At 34.4% G+C, this 20,825-nt stretch overlaps 4 protein-coding genes across 4 annotated transcripts; 2 read left to right on the top strand and 2 right to left on the bottom strand.

Moving 5' to 3' along the window:
- Nucleotides 1-1,542, bottom strand: LOC103041628 (olfactory receptor 7G1-like). The gene is made up of 2 exons (XM_007240801.4): nt 195-1,542; nt 1-84 (listed from the first exon to the last, which is right to left on the bottom strand). Exon 1 carries the CDS (start codon nt 1,364-1,366, stop codon nt 410-412), a length of 957 nt encoding a protein of 318 aa, XP_007240863.3. The 5' UTR covers nt 1,367-1,542; the 3' UTR covers nt 1-84; nt 195-409.
- Nucleotides 1,543-3,355: 1,813 nt separating this feature from the next.
- On the bottom strand, nt 3,356-5,014 carry LOC103043177 (putative gustatory receptor clone PTE03). Its single transcript, XM_007240805.3, has one exon. The coding sequence runs from the start codon at nt 4,842-4,844 to the stop codon at nt 3,888-3,890; it is 957 nt and encodes a 318-aa protein (XP_007240867.3). The 5' UTR covers nt 4,845-5,014; the 3' UTR covers nt 3,356-3,887.
- A 7,808-nt stretch (nt 5,015-12,822) lies between these two features.
- Nucleotides 12,823-14,043, top strand: LOC103041327 (olfactory receptor 52Z1P-like). The gene has a single exon (XM_022687166.2). The coding sequence runs from the start codon at nt 13,065-13,067 to the stop codon at nt 14,034-14,036; it is 972 nt and encodes a 323-aa protein (XP_022542887.2). The 5' UTR covers nt 12,823-13,064; the 3' UTR covers nt 14,037-14,043.
- Nucleotides 14,044-17,711: 3,668 nt separating this feature from the next.
- On the top strand, nt 17,712-19,048 carry LOC103041016 (putative gustatory receptor clone PTE03). The gene is made up of 2 exons (XM_007240799.4): nt 17,712-17,845; nt 17,952-19,048. Exon 2 carries the CDS (start codon nt 17,986-17,988, stop codon nt 18,958-18,960), a length of 975 nt encoding a protein of 324 aa, XP_007240861.3. The 5' UTR covers nt 17,712-17,845; nt 17,952-17,985; the 3' UTR covers nt 18,961-19,048.
- The last annotated feature ends 1,777 nt before the right edge of the window (nt 19,049-20,825 follow it).

The raw sequence follows: 20,825 nt of genomic DNA, 5'->3' as shown, positions 1-20,825 counted from the left end.
TTATGTACAGCTGAAAATGTGTTCTTATTTATGCAATAATAAAGAAAAAAGAGAGCTGGATTGTGTTGTTCATGATTTTAGATCCTTAGTCAACAAGACTAGTTGGAAAAGCTGATAAATAAAATTGCTAGAAAAATGTCTCTTGTGGACAAAGACAATGAAAGGTCCTTTTAAACCACCTGGGGTCTACAAACCTTACTGGTTGTACCATTGTACCTTTATATATTTGTGATAATACATTGCAGAAATATGGTTCAAACATGTTCTAACTCTGTAGAATTTACGTTTAGACTCATATTTACATATTTATGAGATTTCCTTCCTTTAGCATGGAAGTAAGAGTACTTGGAAAGCTCCATTGGTCCATTGGTCAGTTTCAGACAACACAAAAAAGGTCAGTGTTCTTTATTTACTGAACTGAATTGTTTTTTGTTAGAGAAACCTTCCTCTTGGAGAGGAATATTAAACAATGTCGTATTTCTTTAGTTTTCAGTCCATAAATTAGCGGGTTAAGTATAGGAGGAAATATCATAACAGAGGCACCTAGGGCCCTTCTTAGGTTTGGTGATGCTGCCTCAAATCTGTGGGCAATCAAGGTAAAGAGTACATTAAATTCCAAGCACAGAAAGACAACCAGATGAGTTCCACAGGTCTGAATTGCCTTACTTTTAGCATCAGACTGCCTTTTATAGACGACGGTAATTAAGATTTGGATGTATGTGAATATCACAATTAGCAGAGGAAGTCCTTGAAAAAATGCTACCGTAAAAAGTCCATAGAAGTTACTCAATCTTGCGTCTCCACATATAAGCTTCATCAAGGACGGGTTATTGCAGAACATATCGACGATTGTTGTGCTGCAAATGTCCTTGCGAAAGTTCAGTGCGAATGCTAAACCGATCATAGTGAAGTCTAGACACCACATTATGATGATTATTTTCCACAGGTTACTGGGAGACATCAAGGTGTTATATTTCAATGGGCAACAAATGGCAATATATCTGTCGTAAGCCATAGCAGTGAGAATAAGAAATGACCCAGCTCCATAGAAATGTATTAGTAAAGCTTGTACAAAACAAGCAGAGTAGGTGATTGATCTATTCTGAGATAATATACTGAACAGCAGATGAGGAAAAAAGGCTGTGGTGCCTACAATGTCATTAATCGGCAAATTAAACAACAGGATACACATTGGCTTATGGAGTTTCCTGTTAAAAGCAATAGTTAGCAATACAGTAAAATTGAAGAACAAGATAGCACAATAGGTAAAAGTTCCAAATAGAAAGGCTGGGATAATGTTAGATGGAAGTATGTCCAGAGACTCCATAGTCAGAAGTGTTGAATATATAGAGAAATTGGGTTCCATAGTTCCAAAGCTTTGCTATAATTCAAGTCATAAATTCTATAAAGAGGAATGTATACATCAATATATTATACAGGAAGAGAACCACTGGTTAAACACGTTTACTATGTGGTCGTATCTTATTATAATAAGCAATAAGAACACTGATTACCCAAAAGAGGTTTTCATGACAAATGCTCTGACTGCAAAAAATAACTACACAAAAAGCAGTATGAAGAATATTGCCTCAAATGTCCTACAATCCAAAGACATGTAAATATATGCAGTGTGTTAGAATGCAACCTTGCTGTCATGGCTGTTTTATACACTTGCTTTGTGGGGCAAATGTTTTTCAAATCCCAGCAGATCACTCTGTCATTTGCAAGGTTTAGGAAGGCAAAAAAGCATATCTGATGCAAGCAATTCAAGCAATTCTGCAATTTAACCATATAATGCTATTTGGCATGATAAACGTAGGCACAATTTTGTTCTAGAACTTTCCAGAAATCATTGGATGTGAACAGAGTTTTCAGTGCTGTCCAAAAAAATAGTATAAAAAGTCAAAGTTGTATCACACAAAGACTAATCCAGGTAATGTCTCTATCAGGTAAAGCCTTGCATATTTCAGTAAGGCAATGCTAAATCACATTCTGCATCCATCACAGCAGCACGGATTTGAAGAAAAAGAAGAAGAAGAAGAAGAAGAAGAAGAAGAAGAAGAAGAAGAAAGCTGCTTAGTTTACCTGTCTGAAGTCCATGAAACAAAAATCTGGTAAATAAGACTGATAAATAAGAACGTGCACTAAGGGCTGCCTTCATGTAATACTAAAAAGAAAGACCAAACAATTATTTGGCCCTATTGGTCAAGACATTTGTTGATGCTGGGTTGGCCCAGACTCTTGGGACGGTCATTGTCTCAGTCCCTTGCCCTTGGTAAACTCTTGGGAAAAGGCCCCTTGGGTCAGGGATGGCTCCTTTGAAGACCCATCCAACCACAATGCAGCCTGAGAAAACACAATCCACTAATTTGATTGTGTTAGGAGCTTTCCCTGCATTCCAGGACCATAAACACCATCTTGACTGGATGGATTTTCTTTCCAATTTTTTTAAGACCCCGAAGGAATCATCTCTTGATTGATGGCTCCTAAACCTTCCAGTCAGGAAAGTTCTGATAATTCTGAATATCCTGAGTCCACAAAGAAAGCAGGAGCCTCCAAGAGGTGTTTGTCTGTAGGCTCCCTACCTCAAACTAGTGCCAGTTTGAGACAGAATTACATTCAGGAGGCATTAGCACTAGGATTTATCCAGCCAGCAATTTCTTAGTGGATTTAAAATTGTGTTGATTATTGGGTATTAAACAAAAAGTCAGGCCAGGGATGTCTCCCATTAATTGTTCATGACCTCAGGATTTGTGCCACTACGGCAGGAATTTAAATTTTGTAGTCCAGTAATGAGTAGAAGAAGGTGTCCATCATTTATCATCATTTTTGAGAATTTGGTCATGCCCTTTGGACTATGTAACCCTCTGTCTGTATTCCAAAAGAAATATCAATGATGCCCCGAAGGAGGTTCTTGAGGTTTGTCTACCTGGATGACATATTGATATACTTTTCCAATAGTATAGGTTCGCAATAGTGCAGCGGCTTCTCACGCTCCTAGTGCTTTGAGCTGTTTTTACGTCAGTTATGAACCCAACGTAATGCACCCTATGCTACGCATGTGAGTTATAGCAAAACTGATTTTTGTAGGATTAGGAACAATTGCTCTTTAGGTGTAAACTGGACCGTGAGATCACAATTTTGTTCATGTGTGATGTGAATGACAATAAAGTCTCTTTGATCCTTGATCCTTAATCTACAGAAAGGTCTATGACTTGCTCATGGACCTTCCTTCTTACTAGCATCACTTAAAATGCACCTTATAATCTGGTGCTCCTTGTGTATGAAAATAAACCAGAAAATAGACGTTCATTGATAGTGCACCTTAAAATATGGTAAAAATACGGTAATACAGTTGTATTAAGCAGCACATATATGATTTATTCTCTTTGCCAACAGATACAGGTTTATGTAAATCATTCATACCTTTTATGTGTGTATATTTTTTTATTTTAATAAGATTTTAGGGGAAATCAGTAGAAACATACTTTGAAATAAAGAATTATTTGTGTGTATCGTCGCTGTCCTATAAAAAAAAACACTTTTCTCCATGTTTGTCGATTTTTAGTTTACTACACTATTTAAACAGACAAACTGTCCCTTACACTGTGCATAAATTTCTTGACGAACGGACCAATAGAAACTCTTCAAAATTAACTGAAATAAACTCTTTTTACATTGACTTCCATTGAAAGTTTACAAGGTTTTTTCTCTCTCCTGTAAAGTTGCTCTTTTGGAGATAATTGTTTTTCATTGGACAGCGACGATATGTATTCCATATGCCATTTGCAAGTCAAATCAGCAAGAATGCAAAGCTTTGAATCACAAAGACAATTCTGAATCAAATAGTTATGGTACTTAATTCTTTTCTTGCTGTAATTCTTACTTCACCTTCTATTTTTATGTTTCGTTGGGGAAACTTTTCTCTTAGGGAGGAAAATAAGATTCTGTCGAATTTCCTTCATTCTCAGTCCATAAATTAAGGGATTAAATATTGGAGGAAAAATCATCACAGAAGCACCGAAGGCCCTTCTCAGGTTTGGAGATACTGCCTCAAATCTGTGAGAAATCAAAGCAAAGAGCGAATTGATCTCAAAACTTAAGAAAACAATAAGATGAGTACCACAGGTCTGAATGACCTTACTTTTAGCATCAGACTGTCTTTTATAGATGACCGTGATTAAGATTTGAATATAGGTATATATCACAATCAGCAGAGGCACTCCTTGGAAAAATGCTAAAGTAAAAAGTCCATAGTAGTTATTCGCCCTCGTGTCCTCACAAATCAGCTTCATTAAAGACGGATTATTGCAGAACATGTCGACTATTGTTCTACTACAGATCTGTCTGCGGTAATTCAGAGCAAGCATTAAACCAATCAGAGCCAAATCTAAACTCCATAACATGACGATGACTTTAAACATGTTATTTGCAGATATCAGTGTGTTATATTTCAATGGTGAACATATAGCAATATATCTGTCGTAGGCCATAGCAACGAGAGTGACGTTTAATCCAGCTCCATACATATGAATCAGAAAAGCTTCCGCAAAGCAAGCAGTGTAGGAGATTGATCTGTTCTGAGTCAATATACTAAACAACAGCTGAGGAAAGAAGGCCGTTGCTCCCATCATATCATTGATTGGCAGATTAAACAACAGAATATACATTGGTTTATGGAGTTTCCTGTTGAAAGCAATTGTGAGCAATTCAGTTATATTGAAGAACAGAATGGCAGAATATGTTAGAGCTCCGAATATGAAAGCTGGGATAATGTTAGATGGATGTATATCTAGTGATTCCATAGTCAGGAGAGTTGTAAAGATGGACAAATTGGATTCCATTGCTTGGTTTCTTTCAGCATTTAAGTCTTTAAGTTTTAAAGAATCTTAAGTGGTAGAAGCATCCGATTAAACAGTCCCATAGTTCGTTCATATCTTCAGTAGTAGGATAATTGATGATGCATAAAAAAGGAAAATGGAATGGGCTTAGATGTCCATTGGTTTAGATGTATAAAGAATAAAGAAATGTGCAACGAATTTACTTTGTGTGGCGTTTTATACACTTGGTAAAATCTAAAATCTGTCCTAAATCCCAGATGAGATGGTGGCTAGAGAGGACAAGAAGGTGGTGCAGTCTTGAAGAATAGACATTCCTAGAAAGCCATTACTGTGTTTAGACGGTATTATCTATTATTTAGATACTGAAAAATACCAGTAGGAGGCCTAGCCATATGTCACATGTAGTCCTTAAAATCACTAACCAATACCTTTTAAATTGTCTCATCTTTTGTATTTATTGTATTTATTATCTTTTTTCTGAGTGTTCCTTCACGTTAGGTCCTGACTTAACAACACAATACTTATAATATTTAGGTGTGCAGGGGTTGGACAATGAAACTGAAACACCTGGTTTTAGAGCACAATAATTGATTGTGGTGACGGACAGTTCTGGTGGAAACAGGAGAGTTGAGGTGCACATTGAATTCTGCGTGATTTGATCAGCCGTGGTTTTATATTTTTTGGATACAATCCGGGTTAGCACCCGAACATCCCTTTCAGACAGCTTCCTCTTACAGCGTCCACAGTTAATCCTGTTGGATGTGGTTGGTCCTTCTTGGTGGTATGTTGACGTTACCCTGGATACCGTGGCTCTTGATACATCACAAAGACTTGCTGTCTTGGTCACAGATGCTCCAGCAAGACGTGCACCAACAATTTGTCCTCTTTTGAACTCTGGTATGTCTCCCATAATGTTGTGTGCATTGTAATATTTAGAGCAGAACTGTGCTCTTACCCTGCTAATTGAACCTTCACACTCTGCTCTTACTGGTGCAATGTGCAATTAATGAAGATTGGACACCAGGCTGCTCCCTCTTTAAATAGGTTTAAATATCTGGAATCTTATTGATCCAGATAATAAAGGGTGTTTCTAAATTTAAGGATAGCAGGAGGATTAACATTACTTATTAACAGTACTAAACCTTATATTTATCATTTCATACTTTCCCCCCTACTTTTTCTTTTTAGGTTTTGCTTTTTAGGAAAGTACATAAATTATAGGACTCAATATACAAGGAAACATGCAAGATAAAAATAGTAAAAAGAAACAAGCTTGAGGTGCCAGAAAATAATAACTGTAAAAGAACTGTTGCCATAAAATTGCTGCCGTATAGTGGCATGAAAAAGTTTGGGCACCCCTGATAATTTTCATGATTTTTTCTTTATAATAAATCATTGGTTGTTCAAATCAACAACTTCAGTAAAATACTGTATATCATATATCAGACGTGAAATGAAGTTTTTAGGATTTACAGCTTTAGGTGTGCAGTAATTTTTTTTACTAAATTAATCAGGTGCATAATTTTGGGCTCCCTTGTTGTGTTTTATGGATTTGAATTCCTTTAGCATTAATAATTATTATTATTGGAATATAAAATTAGTTTGGTAAGCTCATTGACCCTTGACCTTCATGCACAGGTGAATCCTGAGAATTATGAGAACAAAGGGTTAAAGAGGACAATGACAAGATTTTTTAAGTTGGGTAAGAGTATCTGCCAAATACTCTTATATGATAAAACAATGATACAAATAAGAAAAAAATCAATTCTATAAGAAGATATGTGTTCTAACTTTTGACAGGTATGGTATTGTACTGTACTGTATATTGCTGTTATTATGACATTATGGTCTACAGTATATGAGCATATATCTTTTTTAACATAAGACATAAACAGAAACAAAATTTAAACTGTTTATTTTAAACAATTATTTTGTTATCTTTTGTTTTCTCTTCTATTGTCATCATCAATAATCACAGGGTTAATGTCACCGCCAGGATTTACAGACTAGGACACAACAACAGTTACACAAACATGAATGTATTTGTCTTTAGGGAGAGTTTAAACATCATCTAAATATAAAACTGTTCATTAACGATACAGGTGGGGAATTGTGTTAATGATGTTGTTTTATTAGTGTTAGTATACTGTAATTAACCCTTAAAGATTTCAGAGTGATATTGTACACATGCTGCTAATAATGCCTTTGGGATTATGGGCTCCCTTTACACTGAAGCTGATTGAGATCATTTTTATATAATTTGTATAACTTGGGTTTATTTGCTTTGCCTTAAAATGTATAAAACATATCTGAAAATTATAAAAAAAAAACTATTTTTGGTAGACAGACAGACAGACAGACAGACAGACAGACAGACAGACAGACAGACAGACAGACAGACAGACAGATAGATAGATAGATAGATAGATAGATAGATAGATAGATAGATAGATAGATAGATAGGCAAGGCAAGGCAAGTTTATTTATATAGCACCTTTCATACACAACGGTCATTCAAAGTGCTTTACAAATTAGAAAATACACAGAGAAATCAAAAAAAAAAAAAAAAAAAAAAAAAAACATGTAAAAGATTAACAGTAAAAATGGAAATAAAAACTAAAATAAGAATAAAGCATGATTGATTAAAACATGATTAAAACAAAGAGAATTAAATTAAAAACATGTAAAAGAACAACAAGGATAACATGTAATAAGAATAAAGCATGAATAAAACATAATATAAAAGTGCCGTTACAGAATAAAAGTGGGCGGAGCTGCAGTGTTTTAAGCTGAGCTAAAGGCCTGATCAAACATGTAGGTTTTTAGTCTGGATTTAAACATGTTTAGTGTTGGAGCTCTTCTAATGCTCTCTGTTAACTGGTTCCATTTAAGAGCAGCGTAGCAGCTAAACGCTGCCTCTCCGTGTTTAGTTTTTACTTTAGGCGGCTCTAACTGAGCAGTTCCTGATGATCTGAGAGTTCTGCTCGGCTCATACTGCTGGAGCACATCAGATAAATATGCTGGTCCTGCACCATTAACACATTTATAGACCGATAGTTATAATTATAATAGTGTAATTACAGTGTAATTATATCTATTTTATGTGTGCGATAATATCTCATGGATGTTTACTCAGTACATCTATCTACCTTTTATGACCCCAACTGCCCCTTTTATTCTAATTAAAAAACAATATAAATAAATAAAAATAATAATAATAATAATTCTTGTTTTTTTTTTAAATAAAACAATGTTCGAATTGTCTGTACATGTCAGGTAATTGAGTAAATCAAATCAATAATAATAATAATCTTAACAATAAAACCTCAGAATTTAAGAAAAAAAAGAGTCTTTTTACTATACAAAATAAATAATGCCACAAAATAAGATATTCCACTTCTCTGCATATCTCTGCATTCAGAGAACATTTGGATGAAACTCTCTCTGTCTGTTTTCTCCCCAATATAAAAGACAAATAATACAAAATCAGATGAGATTAATTATTTTAATTAATTTATTATTATTATTTTGTATATATTTATTTTCTACAAAAGTGTCTGCGACCCACCCACCAGTTAAGAATCACAACTGTAAGAAGTGAGGAAAATGGGTCCACTTGTGGTAAATAACAAATAACAAAAAAAAATAGTAATAATAATAACAAAAATTAAGAACCTGTGCCTATTTAACTTCATTTCTTCATGAAGTATAATTCAGAATAATTTGGACATTTTTGTTGTTGGTCTGTGGTCAACCGGATTAGAATGTTAAGGCCTCGAAATTACACAGTGATGCTAACTACAGTACGTTGCCTAATGTAGTTTTAAAGTCAAATGGACTAGAATGTTTATTGTAATTTATAAATGTGGCATATATACGCCTAAATAATCACAGGACAGTCAAATAATTTGATTATTTTATTCATACCTATTTATATATGTATTTATTTTTAGTTTTTTTATGGAAATGTTAAATAAAACATCCCAAAACATAAAGTAAATGACCAACACTAATCCACGGTATAGAGGTTATGGGATTTCCTTCATCTGTGTGTCTCCATCCTACTGGGACTGGGGACCAAGGGTCCTTTAATTATATGTTAGTCCACTGGTCAGGGGACCACAGAGAGAGACAGTGCAGACACTGGCTTAATTCAATCAAATGTTAGGTGAGGTTACGCATGATGAAGGCCTTTGAGCCTGGCTAAATTACCTAATCTGAGGCTGAGACTTTTTCTTACAACATCCACATTATATATTTTTGATGTTTTATGACTTCAATGTGTATTTGCTTATATTTGCATATCTAATACATGAAAAAGTGTTTGCTCCATTCAGGATTTAGTTTTAGTAGCTTTAGTTTGAGTAAAGCAGGTAGTTTCACACTTTTTCTGTGAACAGGTGAATACTATTGGTTGGGGAAAGAGATTTTCTCACTTTTTTTAGATGTTTTTCTCAAAAAAAAAAAACAAAAACACTGGTATAAAAAGATTAGAAAGAGTAACTAAGCTGAAAACACAAGTTGTGATTTTGGACGGAAAATCCATCCATAGGGTTCTAAATGTTAAATCCTAACTTTAGTGTCACAGCAATGTTTAATTTCACTTACTTTTCAGGAGTGTCCAGCTGACCAAAGTTACCCCAAGAGTGCAGCATTATCTCATCCAAGAGGTCACAACAACTAGACCCTATAACAACATCCAAAGAACTGCACGCATCACTTCTCTCAGTTAAGGTCAGCTTTCATAATTCCACCTTAAGAAGGAGACTGGGAGAAAATGGCCTGCATTGCAGGATGCAAAAAAAAAAAAAAAAAACTTTTATTTAAGCAACAATATCAAAATAACATGCATTTTATATCCTTTTATGTTTGGAGAACAGTTATTTAATCGCTGTGAACAGTGTTTACCAATTAATACTCTGTATACAAAATTAACTGTGAATTAATACATTATTACACATATATAAAGATGTTATTACAACATTTTATGCTGTTTTCTTTAAAATGAGGTGGCATTTTAGCTGTATATCAGATATTTACGAGTTAAAGGCCTCACTCTGTGACCTATAGTCCTGGGCCTTGTGATCGATGGGTTAATGTCACAGATAGGACTGTTATTTTGAAACAGTTACACAAACATGACTGTATTTGTCTTTAGGGACAATTTGAACATCATCTAAATATAAAACTGTTCATTAACGATACAGGTGGGGAATTGTGTTAATGATGTTGTTTTATTAGTGTTAGTATACTGTAATTAACCCTTAGAGATTTCATAGTGATATTGTACACATGCTGCTAATAATGCCTTTGGGATTATGGGCTCCCTTTACACTGAAGCTGATTGACAAACTGGATGTTTTTGTGTTTGAGAAATTCTCATAACCTGGATTCATGTGTGTATTTCCTGAAATTGTCTAGATAATGTTATTTATTTAAGCGTTCTATTAAAATTCTGACTAAAACTAAAACTATGTTGCTTTACTGTGAACCTAATGGCAGTAAGAATCTTTATAGAGTCTTAAAAATAAATATTTTCCCAAGCATTCATTTAGAGATACCAAAGAAAGGCCTTTACCATGTGAAGAACATTTAGTACACAAGTTCTTAATAGAACCAAAAGTTGTTTTTAGGATCCAACAGGTTTAGAAACACTAATAAAACACCTGAACACATTTTGGACCCTATCTTGCTCATTGCTATCTTAATTTTGGGAATTTAAGTTAATTTTTTTGGAAGATGGGTGTTCCGTTACATTTAATTTAAAAGTAACAGAAAAAAAAAACATCATATCTACAATAAAACATGGTGGCGGTAGTAATGATGATGATGATGATGATGATTTTGGGCTGTTTCCTGCTTCAGGATCTAAAAGACTTGCTGTGATCAAAAAAAAAAAAAAAAAAAAAAACATGAATTCTGCTGTCTACTAATATCTATCTAACTAATATCTGTTTGTGAACTCAAGCTGAAATGAACTTGGGTTCTACAGCAGGACAATGACCCAGAACACACCAGTTAGGCCAAATCTGAATGGCTGAAGAGATGAAGAAGAAAACAAAGTGAAGAGACATGTCTGTCATCTGCTGGTGTTGATCCACTGTGTTTTATTATCAAGTCTAAAGTCAGTGCAGTTTTGTTTTCCCACAAAATCTTACAGCACTTCATATCTTACAGCTTCCCTCTGCTGATAACAACTTTTATAGAGATGCGGATTTCATTTTCCAGCAGGACTTGGCACACTGCCCACACTTCCAAAAGTATCAATTGATCTTATATAATATTCTAATTTTCTGAGACACTGATTTTTGGGTTTTCATTGGCTGTAAGCTTCATAATATATTCATATATATATAAATATATATGGAAGTGATTGCAGATAGTAGTTGAGCATGTTATTTATAGACGTTATGAATTTTGTTCAACTTGTTTCCAGTGTTGCAGGATGCAGAGCTTCTGGGCTACTGGGAACAGGGACCAAGGGTCCTTTAATTATAGGTTAGCCCACTGGTCAGGGGACCACAGAGAGAGAGAGCAGATAAAGACCTAATTTAATCAAATGTTGGTGATTACACATAATTAAAGCCTCTGGGCATATATAAATCAGTGGCAAGTGTTTAGCATCTATATACAGTATACGTATATATATGCTAAAAAAGCATTTATATACAGTATAAGTATATGTGCCTGATAAAATCTGTGTAACTACAGTGCTGAGAATAACAGTTGCTCTGTGGTGGGTAAAAGGAGGATAATACAGTATACAGAGAAAAAGAAAGGCTGTACTGTTTTTAATAAGAATAGAACTACAAATATAATCTGTGAAGCACAATGCTATGATGAGGAAATGTCATGGGTTGAGTCTGTTTTCTTACAGGTAGGCCTGTCATGCTCTTCATTATAGACCCACTATGAATTGTTTACTGCATCAGAGGGAGCTTAAGAAAATGTTGAGACCATCCATAAAAACAGTGTCACACCGCTGAAAGAATTCTGCATAGAGGAGTAGGAAATCAAACATTCTTAGTAGTAGTAGTAGACTGGGCCATTCAAACACATAAATATTCTCTGATCTAAACCATAAAGCTATGGCTGTATGTTTAGGGTCATCGTCTTGCCGGAAGGTGAATCTCCTTCCCGGTCTCATTTCTTTTACAGCCTCCAACAGCTTTTCTTTTTCCAGGATTGTTCTGTATGTATTTATCTCCTTCCATCTTCCATCCATCATCAACTCTGACCAGCTTTCCAACTCTGTCCCTGCTGAAGAAAAAAAAAGCATCCCCACAGCATGATGCTGCCACCACCATGTTTCACAGCACAGAGGGGATGGATAGTGTGTTCAGGGTGATGAGCAGGAGTGTTACTTTTCTGCCACACATAAAGCTTTGCATTTAGACCAAAAAGTTCAACTTTGGTCTGATCTGAACACAGATCACATATGTTTGCTGTGTTTCTACATGACTTGTGTCAAATGACTTTCTTACAACAATGGTTTTCTTCTTTCCACACTTCCATAAAGGCCATATGTGTGGAGTGCATGACTTATGAAAGTTGTCCTGTGGGCTGATCCTCCTGATCCACCTGATACATATAATTTTTTGAGTCATTTTTTGTGGATGCTGATTTGAACAGTGCTGCTTGGGATGCTCAAAGCTTGGGATATGTTTTGATATATATATATATATATATATATATTTTTTTTATATTATTATATTTCAGTTCTAAAATACTTTGACTTCTCAACACGTTAACTTTTTAAAAAAAACATTTTCCATTTTATGGAGCATTGTTAGGGATTATTATTTGCTTGTTTTACAAATGGGAATTTTTTTCAGACTTTGACTTGTTTTGTTTGGTTCCAAACCCACGGTAGTGACGAAGTGATCTGCTGCGAATTGGGAAGGACTTGCCTCGTCTCAGAAGTGTATAAAACTGCCGTGCATGGCTGCATTCTTACATGTCTGGATGGTTAAACATCTGAGGCAGCTTTTTAGGGAGCAAAAGTTATGTTTCATTTTTTAGCTAATTAATGTAATCACTATTAATGGTTATTAATGGTTATTAATGGTTATTAATGGTTATTTGGCATGAAGACCTCTTCTGAGTAAGCAGGGACCATTCTACTGATCTGTTGATCTGCTTGGACTATATTTTCTCTATATTTCTGTAATGTTTAATGTGTTTTCCTTCCTCTTTAGGTCTTCGAATCTAACAAATTAGATAATGGAATCTAATTTCTCCATATATTCGACTCTTCTGACTATGGAATCACTGGAAATTCCTACATCTAACATTGTTCCAGCATTTATATTTGGAGCTCTTACCTATTGTGGCATTATGTTTTTCAATATGTCTCTAGCGCTAACTATTGCTTTTAACAGGAAACTCCATAAGCCAATGTATATTCTGATGTTAAATATGCACATTAATGATATGATGGGTGCCACTGTCTTTTTCCCTCACCTGTTGTTTAGTATATTGACTCAGAACAGATCACTCACCTACACTACTTGCTATGCAGAAGCCTTTCTAACTCATATATATGGTACTGGTTTAACTAATCTTCTCATTGCTATGGCTTATGACATATATATTGCCATCTGTTGCCCATTGAAATATAACACACTGATGTCCTCCAATAACTTGCTGAAATTAATCGCTATTGTATGGAGTTACACCTATTTTATTGTTGGTGTAGTATTTATACTGAGTTACCGTGAGCGAATCTGTAGCACGAGAATTATCGACATTTTCTGCAATAATCCATCTTTATTAAGGCTCATATGTGGAGACATAGCAGTGAACAACTACTTTGGACTATTTGTGACATTTTTCCAACAATCATTAACAGTGCTGTCAGTGGTTTTCACATATGTTCAGATCTTGGTCACAGTCGTCTATAAAAGACAGGCTGATGTTAAAAGCAAGGCCATTCAGACCTGTGGTACTCATCTTACTGTCTTTTTATGTTTAGAATTTTGTATACTCTTTTCCTTGACTGTGCACAGAATTGAGGGAGCGTCACCAACCCTAAGAAAAGCTTTAGGAGCTTCTATAATGATATTTCCTCCTATACTCAATCCTCTGATTTATGGACTGAAAACGAAGGAAATCCGACAGAATCTCATTTTCTTACCCAAGAAAAAAAAGGTTTTACCAGAAAAACAGAGAAAGAAAAATAATAAGATGAAGTAAGAGATCCTGTAAGTTTCAGTTTCAGAAGTTCCATAGATGAACAGAACAATCCGTCCTGCTTTAGTAAAGTAGAGAAGAGCTGGTAGAACCAACATGCTTGATTATTTAATTCATAAGCCATTTGCATTTTACACATTGATATAAATTTGTTCATTGAAATTGTTGATTAGAAAAGCTAAATATCGTATGTAAAAATGTCTGTAAGCTCTATTACAGAAGCTTGTTAAAGCAACTTCCAATTTTAAGGTTTTCAAAGCATTAATGTTATTTATTTTTTTGGGGTATTCATAATGTGAATTATTTCATTAAATATAATTGCTTGCTAATGTATCCAATGCTTTTAAAAGACAAAGCAATAGTTAATCTGTCACATATTAGCCTGTCTGTCCTGTGTTTTTCCCTCTTTTGGTTTTCTGTGCTCCTGCCCTGTTTTCCTGTCTTGTGTTTCCAGCCATGTGCTTTTTTGAGCACATGGCATTGTTTTGTTATTGTTCTGTCTCCGCCCTAGCCCCGCCCTAGCCCTGCCCAAGCCATTAGTGTTGTCACCTTGTGTCTCATTTGTAACTCCGCCCCCTCATTACTTCCACAGGTGTCCCTAGTGTGTGCCTGTGTATAAATACCTCATGTGATCCATTGTTCTCTGTCGCGCTTTTTGTTTGACCGTGTTCGTTAATCTTTCCAGATCGTGTTTAAATGTTTTGTTTAGCCACAGACCTGCTGTGTTGTTTGTCCTCAGTGTCTCAGGTTTGCTTTATTTAGTTTGTTTCTTTGTTTGCTTTGTTTGCTTGTTTGGTTCAGTATTTTAGTTTATCCTCTGTTTCATAGTGTTTTGTTTTAGTTACCTTTTCTTTTTTTTACTCCCTAGTGTTCCTTTCTTTGTTAGTTTAAATATGGATAGTAAAAAAGACTTGCACTTGCATCCTGCCTCCTCCTCCTTGTTACATAATCATCAGGCCATAATTTTTGTCAATGTTTTCTTTAATAACCTGCATGTGTTCATGTGTTTTCTATTCCCATGTATAGACAAGAAATATTGTATAAACCAAAACACTAAAAAACACAAAACAAAATCATGTTATTCGGGATTTTTTTTTTACTACATTTTATTGTTACACTTGGTTTAAAATCCAGAAGTAGTTTAACTAATAGTAGTATCTTCCAATGTGTTTTTTTTTGTTTGTTTTTTCTTCCTCTTCATGACTCTTTAGAGCCTAATTTCTCCATATATATACAACTCTTCCGACTATGACATTAAAATATATGTACAAATACATGAATAAATTAAATTATATGAATATAAGATGTTATGGCTAGATTAAAGCTATAAAGAAATACACAAGGGATTGATTTGTAAATGTTAAACAAACCAGAATATGCTTTATACTTTAGATTATTTTAAATATCAGATTTATGTTTGAGGACAGATCTGCAGACTCTTGGTATTTTAATCTCGTCACAATTTTTTTAGGTTTTTATTTGATTCAAATTGTGAAACTCATGTAGGATTCCGTTCCACTTCACAGCCATGTGCTACTTCGTGTTGGTGTCTTAGTTAAAATCTTGATAAAATATATAATATATATATATATTGTGGCGTGAGGAGGCGGGGGAGCCGTGGGTCCACCCCACACCGGAACGCTCAGCCCTGTCTGTCCCAGCTGGTCTGCATCAGGACTGATTAAGCCTCCAGCTGGGACAGGTATATAAACTCAGCCTCACGGACCTTAAATAAAGACTTTGAGTAATTTCTACAGACTCTAGAGCCCCATTGGGCCGATGTATGTTTATCTAAGTTCTTTTGGGTGTGGTGAAGGGTGATTATTGCCAAATAAGGGTACGTTTTTGAGTTAATTTACTCCCCGTGTCTGTGTATTCTGTACTTCCTACTACCGGGTCACAGTGGCCACGCCCCTAAACATCCGGGGCCGGTCACAATATATATATATATATATATATATATATATATATATTATAAGGTGACAAAATGTGGAAAAAGTTCAATAGGGTATGAATACTTTTGCAAGCCAAAGTATAGAACATGGAATGGTTTAAATCAAAGCACAATAATGTGTTAGAAAGGCGCAGTCAAAGTTCAGACCTTAATCGAATTAATAGAATTAATGAGTTTTATCAAAATTGCTACATTACTATAAAAAATGGTTAAATCATAAATAAAAAAGATATATATATATATATATATATATATATATATATATATATATATATATATATATATATAGTGACCGGCCCCGGATGTTTAGGGGCGTGGCCACTGTGACCCGGTAGTAGGAAGTACAGAATACACAGACACGGGGAGTAAATTAACTCAAAAACGTACCCTTATTTGGCAATAATCACCCTCCACCACACCTCCACCATACGATCAAATATGAAAAAAGACGCTTTTATCCGTTTAATTTTGGAATTCTATTGTTATTTTGTAAACAAGATTTACTGAGATGGATAAAAAAACATAATGGAAAGCAAATTTCTCAGTACTGCTCAAATGAAACTCTAATGTTCATTTGATTAAATTTGCTCAAAAAGACATTTTACAAAATAAGAGAGCACCTAAAAATTATGAGTTTCTTTGATTTTACCAAATTAAAAACCTCTGGAATATCAATCAATCAATCAATCAATCAATCAATCAATCAATCAATCAACCTTTATTTTGACTCGGATATACATTGAGGGCAACCCTCATTTTCAATGTAACCAAGCATTTACAGAAACAGGGATAAATAACAAAAATAAAATAACAGTAAATAAAATATAAAAATAGATAAACAATAAAAATAGAATTAGATTAACATAAGAAAATCATTTTAATTGTTAACAAAATTAAGATTAAAAGAACATAAGATTAATACAACAAAAATGAATTAAAATGAGCTAATACTAACTTTTACATAATACAATAAAAATACAAATAAATAAATGAACTTAATAAATTAATAGTAATAATAAAAGAAAATCAAAATAAGTTAAAAAGCAATAATAAAAAATAATAAAAAAAAAAAAAAAAAATAATAATAATAATAATAATAATAATAATAATAATAATAAGGAAAAAAACTAAAAAGGAAATAAAAAAACTAAAAGAAGAACTAAAAATAAAAATAATCAAATATAATCAAGAGGAAGATGGATGATCACAAGCCATCAAACCACCAAACTGAACTGCTTGAATTTTTGCACCAGGAGTAAAGCAGCATAAAGTTATCCAAAAGCAGTGTGTAAGACTGGTGGAGGAGGAGAACATGATGCCAAGATGCATAAAAAAAAAACTGTGATTAATATGAAATATTGATTTCTGAACTCTTAAAACTTAAATATGAATATGAACTTGTTTTTTCTTTCTTTGCATTATTTAAGGTCTGAAAGCTCTGCATCTTTTTTTTCAAATATTTTTGAGATGAGAATATTTTTATTTGTAATTTGGGAGAAATGTTGTCTGTAGTTTATAGAATAAAACAACAATGTTCATTTTACTCAAACATAAACCTATAAATAGCAAAACCAGAGAAACTGATTCAGAAACAGAGGTTTGACTTGTTTCTTGGTTCCTTGGTTCCATGGTAGTGATCTGCTGGGATTTGTGGAGGACTTGCCTCGTCTCAGAAGTGTATAAAACTGCCGTGCAACTGGATGCAACTGTTAAAGATCTGAGGGGGTTGTTATAAATGTTATATTGAATTGTTTAGCTAGTTGATGTGATCACTGTTAATGGTTATAAATGGTTATTAATGGTTATAAATGGTTATTAATGGTTATTAATGGTTATTTGGCATGAAGACCACTTCTGGGTGAGCAATATTGTTATTGGTTAAGATAAGAAAGCTGTTGAACTAGATACTAGATGTTCTCTATTTTTTGAATGTATAGTTTTTATTTTTCCCCCTTTCTCTTTAGGTCCTTTACAACTTAAAATCTAACACATCAGATAATGGAATCTAATTTCTCCATATATACAACTCTTCTGACTATGGAATCACTGGACATACCTACTTCTAATGCAATCCCAGCATTTATATTCGGAGCTCTTACATATTGTGGCATTATGTTCTTCAATGTGTCTATATTGCTAACTCTTGTTTTTAACAGGAAACTCCATAAGCCAATGTATGTTTTGCTGATTAACATGCCACTTAATGATATGGTTGGTGCCACTGTCTTTTTCCCTCACCTGTTATTCAGTATATTGACTGAGAATAGATTTGTTTCCTACTCTATATGCTTTGCAGAAGCCTTTCTAACTCATATATATGTTTCTGGGTTAACTAATCTTCTCACTGCTATGGCCTACGACAGATATATTGCCATCTGTTCTCCATTGAGATATAACACACTGATGTCCTCCAATAACTTGATCAAAATTATCATTATTGTATGGTGTCTTGACTATAGTCTCATCGGCACTGTGTTTATACTGAGTTTCCGCAAGCAAATCTGTAGCACGAAAATTGTTGACATTTTCTGCAACAATCCGTCTTTACTGAAGCTCATATGTGGAGACACGAGTGTGAACAACTATTTCGGACTATTTGTGACATTTTTTAAGCAGGGAATCATAGTGCTGTCAGTGGTTTACACATATGTTCAGATCTTGATCACAGTCATCTATAAAAGACAGGCTGATGCTAAACGTAAGGCCATTCAGACCTGTGGTACTCATCTTATTGTCTTTTTATGCTTGGAATGTAATTTACTGTTTGGTTTGACTGCGCACAGAATCGAAGGAGCGTCACCAACCCTAAGAAAAGCTGCAGGAGCTTCTATAATGATATTTCCTCCTATACTCAATCCTCTGATTTATGGACTGAAAACGAAGGAAATCAGACAGAATTTGGTTTTCCTGCCTAAGAAAATAAAAAAAGTTTCAACAGAAAAACAGAAAAAGAAAAACTGTAAGATGAAGTAGGAAATCCTGTTTCAGAAGTTTAAGTTTTAGTTTTAGTTTTAATTTTACTTTTAGTCCACTTCCTGCAGGTTTTCATGCTTGATTACATGCTTGATTGTAAACTTGAAAAATGACTTTTCCTGCTGTTATCACTGATATTCAAAAATTAATTAAACAATGCATATTCATATTCAAGTCTATATATATATACATATTGTTTTACTATATAAGAATATCATTAGCATCAGTAGCTCTTTTGTTTTTTATAACTGACTCGTGTCCTTTTTGTTTTTAATGGAAAAATTCAAAAGGTTCACCAGCATCTCAGTTCACATCCCCACACCCCCTGTATTACTTAAAAAAAAAAAAAAAAATCTCCTCCTGCCCCATTTTTCCCACTTTTAGCTCCAAAATGAAAATTTTAAACCTCATTCGCAAATCCTAGACATTCACTTGTCAGCTCGACTCTCTCCCTAAAGTTCTGGTTAAAACAGACCTGGATTTTTTCAAATTTACAGCCTGACATTGCACCACTAAATCTTGAGGATTTCTATTCAAGAATTATATAAAAACCTCACATGGTCTGACAATGGAAAGCCAATGGGCCTGATGAGTACGATGCTATAAAACCTGCTAGTAAGAGAGGATATGAGTGTGGCTGTAGTTTTCTGTGGCTACGGCTGAAAGCCTTAGTAATCATGACCCCGCCCACATCCTCCCTGCTAGCTAGGCCATAAAAAAGCTTTGTAAGCATTGAGTAAAAAAAAATAAAAAAGCCAAACAGCACTAGCTAGGTTTCAGAGAAGTTTCAGAGAGTTGAATAGTATATAGTATCTAAATAAAAAGGTGTGGCTACAAGGATAGGTCTGCTTAATGCTATAGATTTACTCCTAGCTGTTGAGATCGTGCACAATTTCACAAAGCACTGTTGCAAACCTGCAGTGAACCAGTCAAGAGTGAAGGTGTAGAAGGAAGCTGATAAGGACCAGCAGCTGTTCTTGGTTTCAACAACATGCACAACTGAGCACACTGAGGAACTATGGTTGAACTGCTATATAACTAGAGCATGTCTAGGTATAAATACACAAACACACCTTAAATTAAAATTTTCGTATTGTTTTAAAATGATCTGCATTGCAAATTAATACTGAAATCATCTAAACTATACAGAAAAACATGGGATTCTCCCTTAGATGATCAGTTTTGCACATTTTGGCTGCATTTTCTCAGTCAGCTTTATGAGGTAGAGTCATCTGTAATTCAGGCTTTCAGTTAACAGCTGTGCTGAACTCATCAAGAGTTAATTGCTTGCTTAGTAGTGCATATTTGAGTAATGTTCTAATCCAGATCATGAGAAGCAACAACTCAACTCAACTAAGCAAAGAAACCAAAAATGACTTTAAGAAACATTTTAAGATCTTTAGATTTAAGTAAAGTATCCTTAATTGCGGTCACATTATGATGAAACTGGCACTCATCAGGGCCGCTCCAGGAAAGGAAGAGCGACAGCTTCCTCTGTTGTACAGGATAAATTCATCAGTTCATCAGAGTTACCAGCCCCAGAAAATGCAAGTTAACAAACAGCTCATCAGATAAATGATTCCTTATGTGTTCTTTCATCATCTAGATGACTTTAGTGTCTATTTACAATGTAGGGAAATGGAATAAAGAAAAAAAATGAAATAAAGAAGAACTTTGGCATTTGGCAGTAGGAGAAGTCACTGTCAAACACTTCAGGAACTGCATGAATATTTGAATATTAGGATATATTATAGCAACAACACCCTTAGGAACCTCTACAACTCCATGATGAAACTTCACCACAATCTGATATTTACTTCTGCGCTTAAGTATTTATTTGACGATGAGTGTATATGTACACTTTT

This window comes from Astyanax mexicanus, chromosome 18 (assembly GCF_023375975.1).
Source record: "Astyanax mexicanus isolate ESR-SI-001 chromosome 18, AstMex3_surface, whole genome shotgun sequence".
NCBI lineage: Eukaryota > Metazoa > Chordata > Actinopteri > Characiformes > Acestrorhamphidae > Astyanax > Astyanax mexicanus.
This window is presented reverse-complemented; position numbering and strand designations above follow the sequence as displayed.